Source organism: Lactuca saligna, chromosome 4 (genome assembly GCF_052625555.1).
Source record: "Lactuca saligna cultivar CGN05327 chromosome 4, ASM5262555v1, whole genome shotgun sequence".
Lineage (NCBI taxonomy): Eukaryota > Viridiplantae > Streptophyta > Magnoliopsida > Asterales > Asteraceae > Lactuca > Lactuca saligna.
This window is the reverse complement of record NC_136420.1, coordinates 332,784,360-332,795,646: the sequence shown is the minus strand read 5'-3', so window position 1 is coordinate 332,795,646 and position 11,287 is coordinate 332,784,360. Positions and strand designations below refer to the sequence as shown.

The following is an 11,287-nucleotide window of genomic DNA, read 5'->3' as shown; positions in this document are numbered from 1 at the left end:
TTGAGGAAGGATCCTAGAGTCAGGATCTTCAATAATCGCTATGCTTATCGGATGTTTAGAATCTTTTGATTTGTCGGAGAGGGTTTCTATGGCTGGGGTTATTATATGGGTTATAGGAATCTTCATCTTTGGTGGGATTCTAAGGGAGGATCCTAAATTGGCTAATGCGTCTGCTTCTGTGTTTTCTTCTCTGGGAACTTGGGTTAGGCTAAAGTTGTCGAAGTCAAAAGCTAGTTTTTTGAGGATCTCTAGATATAATGCTAATTTTTCACCTTTCACTTCATAAGATCCATTGTAGTGATTGGTTAGTAATAAAATCGACAAATACCTGAAGATCCCTAATTTAAAGATCCTTAGCCAATTGTAGTCCCATGATGAGTGCTTCGTATTCTGCTTCGTTGTTGGTAATGTTGAATTCACAACTAACTTCCTGGGGTATGATGTCCCCTGTAGCGACTTTAGTATGATTCCTAAGCCTGTTCCATTCTAATTTAAAGCTCCATCGGTTAATAGCATCCATTTTCCTATGTGTTCATATTCTAGGAGTTACTTGGCTTCCATATCTACTTCATTTTGTAGATCATCACTAAAGTCAGCCACAAAGTCTGCTAATGCTTGTGATTTTATGGCGGGTCTTGGTTCGTATCTGATGTCAAATGTGCTTAACTTCACCAATCATTTTGCCATCCTTCCTAACATTTCTAGTTTTCTCATGACATTCTTGATAGGATAGTTAGTTTTTACATGTATAGTGTGTGTTTCAAAATAGTGTCTTAATTTGGTAGAAGTAGTTACTAAGGAAAGAATTAATTTTTCGAGGTAAGAGTATATGGTTTTAGGATCCATGAGACTCTTACTTACATAGTAGATAGAATGATCCGTATTAAGATCCTTGACTAGAATGGCACTTACCGCGTTTTGGGATACTGAGAGGTAAATAATATTTGGTTCTCCATCTATAGATTTCACTAGTAGTGGAGCAGAGCTTAGATATTTTTTGAGTTCCTGGAAGGCTTTCTCGTGTTCTTCCTTCCACTCGAACTTCTTTTTCTTCTTCAAGATATCGTAAAAGGGCTTGCACCTTTCTGAGGATCTTGAAATGAATATGTTGAGTGTCGTTACTCTTCCGGTTAGCCTTTGGATATCGTTAGTTGAAGATGCTTTCAACTCCATGATTGCTCTGATCTGTTACAGGCTTGCTTCTATCCCTCTTTTTCTTCATTCCAAAGTGACATTTAAGTGGGTTTAGCTTCATATTGTACTCGTCCAGGATGTCAAACACTTCCTTAAGGTCTCTGAGGTGATCTTCTGCTCTCATTGATTTCACTACCATGTCATCAATATAAACTTCTATGGTGTCCCCCATCTTGTCTTCGAACATCCGATTTACCAACCTTTGATATGTCGCACCTGCATTTTTAACACCAAAAGGCATTATGGTGTAACAATATGTACCTGTTGGTGTTATAAATGCAGTATCTTCTTGGTCTAATAGTTCCATTTGGATTTGTTGGAATCCTGCTGAAGCATCCATGAAAGTCAGGAGTTCATGGCCAGCCGTCGCATCTATCATATAGTTAATATGCAGTAGAGGGAAGGGATCCTTAGGGCAAGCCTTGTTAAGATCTGTGTAGTCTACACACTCTCTCCATTTGTTGTTTTTCTTTTGTACGAAAACCACATTAGCTAGCCATCTTGGGAACTTTACTTCCTTTATCATCCATGTTTTGAGGAGCTTCTTTACTTTCTCTTGGATGATTTGATTCCTTTCAGGTGCAAACTTCCTTCTCTTTTGGTTTATTGGTCTGAAAAAAGGATCGATATTAAGTTTATGAGTAATAATACTTTTGTCTATACCTGTCATATCTTCGTGTTTCCATGCGAATGTTATGCTTCTGGTTATTAAGAAATTCAATAGATCCTACTCGATTTGCTCAAGCATTGAGGATCCTAAGAGGACTTTAGCTTCAGGATCCTCGATGCCTAGGGCCACTTCCTTTACATCTTGTTCTTTTATCTCCAGAACATGTTATTCTCCCTTCCTTAATTGTTATGCTTGTTGGGGTTTGGTCATAGATTTCATAGAGGTTTTGTAGCATTCTTTCAATTCTTGTTGATCTCTCATGATCTTCACTGTTCCCCATGGAGTGGGCAACTTCATATACTGATGGAATGTTGATATGACCGCTTTCATCTTGTGAATCCATGGTCTACCTAGTATCACACTATAAGAAGATAATGTGTTAATATCACAAAAATTTTGTATAGCGTTTACCCCTTCCATGTATATTAGTAGCTTTATTTCTCTAACTGTGTGTTTTGTTTCCCCGCTTAATCCTGTGAGGACTGAGGATCTCCTAACTATCTCTGATTCTGGGATGTTCATTCTTTTAGTGTGTCTAGGAGTACGATATTAATCGAGGATCCTCTGTCAACAAGGGTCATTCTAACGAAATGGTTGGCCATGTACAGTGTTATCACGAGTTTGTCATGATGAGGATCCTGAATTCCTTCCCTATCCATCTCGTCAAATGTAATTTCTTTTTTGGTGCTAATCTTGGTATTTTTTCGTGGTCTATCTTCCTTTTCTATTTTAGAGACATTGGCGTGCCTTTTATCTTGAGAATAAGAGGTACCACAAATGTTAGATCCTCCTGAGATAACATTAAATTTCTTAGCATCAGAGGGTGGAGATCCTTGTTTATCCGGGGTCTTGTAATCATCCTGGTTGTTCTCTTTGGATTTTTCTCTTTTTCTCCCGAGGATCTCTTTGAGGTGTCCTTTACTAAGGAGGTAGCTGGTTTCTTTTCTTAGGGCTATGCAGTCCTCCGTTATGTGGCCAAAGTCTTCATAGTAAGCACACCATTTAGACTTGTCTTTCCAATCGGTGGGCTTGCTGTCTCTTTTTGGCCATCTTGCTTTGTCTCTAAGATCCCGCATAGCATGAATTACACCTGAAAAATCCATAAAAAAACAATAGTCGGTGATTTTAGGAAACTCTTCTTCTTCTCCTCCATCTTCAAGGGCATTAACCATGTGATGATCCGATTTGGAATAGGGCTTCGATTTGTAGGATCTTTGAGTCGAGAATTCGGCCTTCCTGCTGAGGTTCTCATTTTGATCCGAACGGTTGATTCTCTTATGGATATCTCTATCCTCTTCGAGACTTATAAACCTCAATGCCCAACACCTAACTTCATCCAATTTTTTTTCATGGGGTCATCACAAGGTCTTCATAGAAGGGTGAATCCTTTCTTAGTCCCCTTTTAAAGGATTCTACAGTGGTGGCCATGCCGATGTTGGGGATGCTTAGAGCTTCCCTACCAAACTTGTTAACAAAGTCCCTAAGTTTTTCCTTAGGATCCTGAACCACCCGGTAGAGATCACTAGTGATCTTCTCGAAGGTTCTGGTGCAAGAGAACTGGTTATTAAAGATATTGACTAAGTGTGCAAATTAAGTAATAGAGTATGGGGAACGTTTAGACGCCATTTGAGAGCTGATCATGTAAGAGTTGAACCAAAGTCTTTGCATAGGTAAGCCTCTTTCAAGATCCCTGGGATGGGAATGATCTCCATCCTTTCTGTATATTGGGTTATATGCTCTTCAGGGTCTGTAGTTCCATCATACAGCTTCATGTTGGGAGTTTGGAAGCGCTTGGGAACTTCGGTATCGACTATCTCGAGAGATAATCTCGAGATCCTATGGCTTTTAAGGGATGCTTCTGGTATTGGTTAGACCACTCCGAGTACACTAGAGATCATTTGTCTTAATTGCTGAAGTTCCCTGGACATGTTTGGGTTTATTCATGTATCAACGTTAGTATAGTTAGTATTAATGATATTGTTGTTTAAGAAGTTACTAGAATCAAGGTTTCTAGGAGTGTTGAAAGGCTCATTGAGATTATTTATCATGGACGCTTGGTTGTCCATGGTCGCCCCCAGGGTGATGCCACAGTGGTAGGAATCGTGTTCTTCTGGCGATTTTCTGAGGATCATGAATTATCAAAGTCCAGGATCCTTGGTTGTACAACTGTTGGCGTTGTTTCCTGGGATTTTTGAAATTCCACCTTCATCCTCTCCACTTCTTTGAGCAGTGCTCTATTCTCCTCCTGCTGTTGGGTCACCTGTTGCATCATTTTCTTCATTATGGCGAAAAGTTTTGCAATAGTAACTGAGGCAGTTGGATCCTGGAGCCCTGAGGATCCCAAACTTCCTGGATTAGCGATTGAGGGGTGCTTTTCTTGGAAGAGTCAAGCGTTTTCCTCTGAGTAGGGTGCCCACTCGGAGGAGGTGGTAGGTTTTTGGTTGGAATGGAAGGAGAAGAGGACGAAGAGAGGATCGGTTGTGTGGATATGATTTTTATTTTTTCGAGGATTTTGAACACCACGACCCTATGGTGGGCGCCAAATTGTTTTGGTTAAAAATTACACAAGTACTAATGAACCAAATTGAATGAGATATTGTGATGTTCAAATTATGTAATAGAAAATGGTAAAAGAAAGTGACACAATGGTTTACAAGGAAAGCCCTTGATCCTTGATAGGATCTCCGGCACAAAACCTTGGGAGGTGATAATGACCACTTGTCTTTATGATTTTATTGATGTAAAATGAAGATTACAACGAGGTCTTAGCCAGTTTAAGTAAAGAACTTCATAGAGTAAGCTTAGACTAAAATCCAGTGTCTTGTGTGCAGATTACAAGTGTCAATTTATAGTCTAAGCTAGCCAACAAGATGTCCGATATTTCTGGGATCCTTAATGACCAGCTTCATGAATGTTATTTGAACTAGTATTCCAGGTCTTCAGCATTGTTGAGACGATTCTTCGTTGAGAATTGGTCTTCCCTTGGCTACTTCTGCACACGTGTTAATTATAGACTAGATATGACCGTTATAAATATTAATAAAAATAATAACGGTAATTAACCGGGATCCTAAGGTATGATCCAAGCAACGAAACAAGTAAATTGTTAGATGACCTTTGTTCCATGATATTAATCAAACTCGGTAGGTATCGATTGTTAATTGCATACAAGATATGTAACTCTTAGATAATGGGATCCTAAACAATTATTGCTTATATTGACATGTTTGATCTCATCTATGCATTGAGCCTCTCATGCTTAAGTGACATTTATTACACAAGAGTGTATTATCCGATCAAGTCGTCCTACTTGAAACAACTCATAATATTGCAACTAACCAGTAACAAGGTGACCATTTAGACACCAAAAACTACAAAAGTACCCCGAACATCATAAGAGAATCCTAATGACCGAGTGACCCTATGCCACTAAGACCACACAAATGATAGCGAGTGTTCTTCAAAAGGACGACAATGACTTACATTTTTAAGAAAATATTTTATATATGTTTTATAATTATAGTTATAAAATTATGGTCACATGAATATTGCATGCATCCAAAAATTCATGTACCTTTTTGTAAAATTAATATTACTTTTTATGAGGTTCTTTAGGTGTCAAATAAAGCTTCATTTTATTTGTCATTAGTCGCGATCAATTATAAACTAAAATCTAGTGTTTTAAAATTTAGTCATAAATGGATTCAAGAACCAATAATAGTCTTAATAAAACTTTATTTTATATTTAAGACTTGAAGTTTTTGGTGAGTTTTAAAATTAGAATTTTAAATCTTATTTTAATAATCAAAATCTCATGACTTCATGAATTTGTAGAATAAACCCATTTATTTTATAAATTCAATTTTATGCATCTTATAATAAATGTTATATTTTGGTAAATCAAAACTTGGGTGCATAAAACATAATATCAACATGTTAAATTATGTTTAAAACGCCGATATCATATATTAAGTTTCGATGAAAAAAATAATCATTAGTTTTATTATTTGCCGTTATAACGCTATAAACCAATTTTAGTCTTTTTAATAGAAACTCATTATTTATTATAAAGACATGGAGTTTATATAATGTTTAAACATCTTTTAAACCATTTCAAATATTTTAAATTTAGTTATTTATAAGTTTTATAATAAAACTATTTTTAACAAAAAAATCGATTTTTAACCTGTAACCGGTAAAAACGTTTTTATGAATATTCATTTATAAACATCTTATGTTATTTTTTTAATATTTTTATTCAAAATCCAAGTGATATTATCTTATGATAAAATATTGTTTGACATGTAAAACTCATTTTCATACATAAAACATAACATACAATAACATAAAAATAAACATCACATGCATGCATTTTAATGTGTATAAACCAATTCAAGTCTAATAATAATTTTTATGAGTCATCATAAGAATTATTAAGTCCTTCCTAGAGGACTTAACGGACACTTCAAAAGGTCTTCAAGCTCCCACTTGCCAAGTCAACTATTGCTTGCAAATGAACTTCAAATCTTCATGTTGTAAAAGTTGTTGTACTTAAACCATTAAGACTATAATTAAGCCTAAAACAAAGAGTAGAAGCTCATGGTTGGGATTATGGTATCAAGTGATTAAGTCATCTTCCGGCCATACCTCTCAAAAGAGGAATAACTCTTTAATTTTTATAAACTCAAAGTTTATAAAATATAAACTTTATCTTTAGGAAAAAGAAAAATAAAATTCAACTAGTCCAAAAGGTTGTGCATGATTTATTAATTTATATCATATGAAATAATAACTAATTATACTCTCTTATAATTATTATTTTCACAAAACAATAGTTATTCCCTAATTAAATACAAGAATTAATATTATTTATTAATAATTATATTAATAATAAATATACAAAACATATCAACTTGATAAAGATGTGACCTTATAAGATCATATATTATTAGCAACATCACTCAATAATGATTATTAAATATATAAATTCAACATGTAGAACTAACCTAAACATGAAAGGAAACATCAAAATTTCTTTCATCATCTAAAGTTCATTGATATGACTAAAATTGATCCCCTCATCCTTATCCTCAAACTCATTATGTTCAGGATCAAAGTCATCAGCAATTCCTTTTATAACTGGTAACATCTAACGACTATTCAACAAGAGGCTCACCTTGATTAACAAGGTCGGATCAAAGTTACTCCATTTTAATGCTCCCTAGGAAACTTACTTTCTATAAATTGCAATAAAGCAATTGCTATGTGATGATAGTCTACGAACAAACGAATCCATAAATAAGGTAAAAAAAAAAGTACCTAAAAGGAATATCTTATAAATGAGGAATTTTATTATAAAAGAAAAAAACTAGACTCACCTTCTTCCCCCACCATACAAAATTAATACTCAGATTATGAAGCCCACACACACCTTCATAGAAGCAATCTGAAGCAACTCAAGAGATGTGTGAACCTTCATGCCATGACTCTTCATGTTCCTAATCCACTTTCTTATACTCTCCAAAATAATGGGGGAAGATCTCGAATTTTATCGAGTAGATTGTGTAGATCATTAGCAAACAAGGAAATATGTGCACCCTAGAAGAACTTATATTTCTAGTTCTTAATTAAATTTGCAGAAGCCCACAAACCCGTGACATTACTCGCGGAGAATGTATACCAATCTCTACTACTAGTAATACAATAATCACGATGGAAAAGATGCATATCAAGAGGTACCTCCAAGGAAAGGCACAAGAGTTCAAATTTGGTTTAACTTAAAAGACAACATATGGCTTAAGTTATACATGATAGATATAGTGCAAGTAATAACATTGACAAAAAAACCCGTACAAGTAATAATAGTGCCACAAAATTTAGTACATGACAAACACAAACCTACATCCAGCGATATAACATGCAAATGATATTTCAAAGAATTGGTTGGACAGAAGAAGAATTAGACTTCGTAGCCTTAGCACCATCACTAGGAACTAGATTAAACTCTTGATCGATCTCTGACTGTTTCATAGGAGTTATCGAATAAACAACTTCACAAAAACGCTTTGAAGCCATAATTTTTACATGAGAAGGGAGTGTTGAAAAACAGAAGGAGAACAAGCATAAGAAAACCATAAATCTAGCTAAATAACAAAAACATACACATTAAACTCATGCCAAGTCAAGTACGAAGTCGGCTACAAGACGCACTATTCGTGCCACATCTTATAATTATGTCACAAGCTCTTCACCGTTAAAAACTGTTTAAAATGATACACACCACAACAAAAGCTTCACAATCTACTAACACACAAATGTTTTTTACCACTCAAACACTATTACATCCTTACCAAACTTTCTCTACTTCTGGCTTTGGCTTTGGAGAGTAATTCTATGACCATTTTTGAAGTGCTCTGATCTATTTTGTTTTATCTCAAGGTGATATGGTTAATCCGAATTAGAAGATCACCGATCTTAACATTGAAGGACTTCGAAGGACGAATGTAGCATCAATAATAAACGAATCATTATTTAATTCTACTAAAAGTGACTCATTTCAACTTATTACTCGATTCATCCTACTCGAGTACCCGCCAATTTTACCGGATCATCTTTTGGAGCGGAAGGTGGGCCATTAACAAGTTGACGATGTCATTAGACATTTTGTGGGACATGGTTAGAAAATGAAATAATTCAAAAAAAAAATATGGGATGGAGTATGCTTTTAGAGCTTTATAGAAAGGAAAGCGTATTATTCCTTGTCTTTACAATTGGGCAACTTTTCCTTTTGTTTTTGCTAAAAGTCACAAAACACGTCTTCTTGGAACCTACAATATCTATTTTAATTTGTAATTTTAGTTTATTTGCTTTTTAACAAATCTATTTTCAACGAGTTGGAATTTGTCCACCTCAACGTTTAACCTACATAGAAAAACGTTGCATGAATGTTTCGAAGATCCCTTGAATTGTAGCGAGTTAAAATGTACATAATAGTTGACTCATGGGTTTTCTTATTAATATTAAATCATGTACAGATAAATTTGTTGAATGTATAATAATGTCTGAATAAAACATATAATATATATAAAGACGACTGTTTTGTTTTGAATTTGAATAAACCTCTTAATCGAATAAATCAAAGTTGTCAAGATAGGGATCTTATATATGCCTGTTTTTTTTGTTGACAATATCGAAATTGAGATCCTAAGATCACATAAAAAAATATGATTTTAACTTATAAGTTCAAAACCTCAAACATTCAGTTTTTAGTTCAAAGAATGTAAAAACTTAAAAATATTAGTCGCAACAAAAAAGGTAAACAGTAAACCGGTAAAGAGTTTGTATCGTAAAGTGGTAAATTCATTTTTTTTACTTTTTTTTTTTGAAAAAAAAAATTCAAGGAATGGTGGAATCGGATTAAATCTCAATTTTACGATCTTGTGATCTTACTTGCGAACCTACCCCAGATACGAGCAATATATGATCTGATTCGTTTTTCATAACTAGGATCGTAAAATCCTATGATCAAAATTACGATTTTGATAACCTTGAAATAAATCATCATATAACTCTTACTATATTCCGTATAGAAATGATGGTGAATAATAGGTGAAGGCTTATTTAAAAAGTTGTTGCAACTCATAGTTTACTTTCTATAGATAATAATATAAGATAAATTATATTTTATCACATCAATAATTAATCTTTTTAATACTTTTTAAAATATTTTTATTTTTCTTATATGTTATATAAAATCTTATATAATTTGTCATCTTCAAATATACATTAAATTTTTTTAAAATATAGCTTTCTGTGATGATGTATAATTATAAAAATACTACACGGCCTTAATGTTTTTTAATCTTTCACATTTTCCATTGAAAGTTTTAACAACTATTTTTTAAGATATATATTTGTAAAAAAATACATTCAATTCTATTTTATATATTTAGTTGAATAGGTTAACTAATAAAAGCTAATAAAATTTTAATAATTAAATATAACAAAATATTATTATATATAAATATCAAAATAGACAAAAACATATAAAAGTAAATAATTGGAATTACAAAGTGATAACGATAAAAATTACCAAATCAACTTTTCAAATAGTAAAAGGTTTTAAAAAGAAGCTACAATCAAAATAAAGTTACTTGAGAAAATCTTAAGCACTGCCTTTTGGGATTTTGGTTGTTGGGTTAAATTTGGGCCCAGTTGCAATGAAGGGAAAAGTAGAAGAAATATATTAATCACACAAAAATAAAACAAATAAAACACAATTCCATTTTTATACTATATAACCAGTTGGATTATTTCTGAGTAACTCATTAACTTGTATCTAGATTATATTCTAGCACACGGAGGGCCCAAAAGATAAGTATTACCCAGTCCATTAAACTGAATGTAAAGGCCCACGAAGAGTCCACAACCTGTTATGTGGGGCCCAAAGACCCAAATCCTTCATCGGTTTTCATAAAAAGTCAAAAAGAAGAACCCAGAAGCTTTTCAAGCAGACGTGTATACGCTTTCATGGCTTACGCCCCAAGTCAAAACCAAAGCTATATATACTCCCCCCAAAAATCCCCAATGCACAAACAAAATCACAATTTATCTATTTCACTTTCTTCAACCATTAAATTGTTCTTGAGATCAAGAGAATACCATAATACCATGGCAGGAACAGAAGCTTTTCCCGATTTAGGCAAGCACTGTCAGCTTCCCGATTGCAATCAGCTCGATTTTCTCCCATTCAAATGCGATGGCTGTGAAAAGGTAAGTTCATGAAATCTTCAATCGATTCTCTTTTTTCTGTTCATGGAATCTCGATTGTAATCTATCAATTTCGATTTTCTGTTGCAGGTTTTTTGCGTTGAACATCGATCGTACAAGTCACACGAATGTTCAAACTCGGATTACAACAGTAGAAAAGTATTGGTATGCGAAACATGTTCGATGTCGATGGAGATTCCGTTAAGCAGAAAAGGAGGAGAAGATGAGAACGTTTTGATTTTGGAAAAGCATCGGAAATCTGGAGATTGTGATGCGAAGAAGAAGAAGAAACCCACGTGTGGTGTTAGGCGGTGTAAAGAGATTCTTACCTTTTCAAACACGAGTACTTGCAGGTCTTGCGACGTAAAATTCTGTTTGAAGCACCGGTTCCAATCCGATCACGCCTGCAAAAGTCACAACTCGCCGGCGGCGGCTGCTGCTGCCGGCGGTGGTGGTGGTGCACGGCCGTTTTTGGTTGCTTTGGCTTCGAGAATGGGGAAAGATTGTACGAAGAAAACTGGTGGTTCTTCTTCATCGGCTTCTACACCTTCTACATCTGTTAAAGCTTATTGAATTTGTTGATAATAATATTGTATTGTTATAGTTTTTATCTTTAAAACGTTTTCGTTTGTGTTTTTGTTTATTGTTTTCCTG

General features: G+C 34.2%; 1 protein-coding gene across 1 annotated transcript; it reads left to right on the top strand.

The window, feature by feature from the left end:
* Positions 1-10,386: 10,386 nt before the first annotated feature.
* On the top strand, positions 10,387-11,270 carry PMZ (zinc finger (AN1-like) family protein). The gene is made up of 2 exons (XM_078992961.1): positions 10,387-10,636; positions 10,724-11,270. Exons 1-2 carry the CDS (start codon positions 10,394-10,396, stop codon positions 11,204-11,206), a joined length of 726 nt encoding a protein of 241 aa, XP_078849087.1. The 5' UTR covers positions 10,387-10,393; the 3' UTR covers positions 11,207-11,270.
* The last annotated feature ends 17 nt before the right edge of the window (positions 11,271-11,287 follow it).

Excerpts from the sequence above, each read along its gene's own strand:
- PMZ (XM_078992961.1), top strand. The coding sequence starts at position 10,394 with ATGGCTTACGCCCCAAGTCAAAACCAAAGCTATATATACTCCCCCCAA. Across the intron at positions 10,637-10,723 it reads AATGCGATGGCTGTGAAAAG|GTTTTTTGCGTTGAACATCG; the intron begins GTAAGTTCATGA and ends TTTCTGTTGCAG.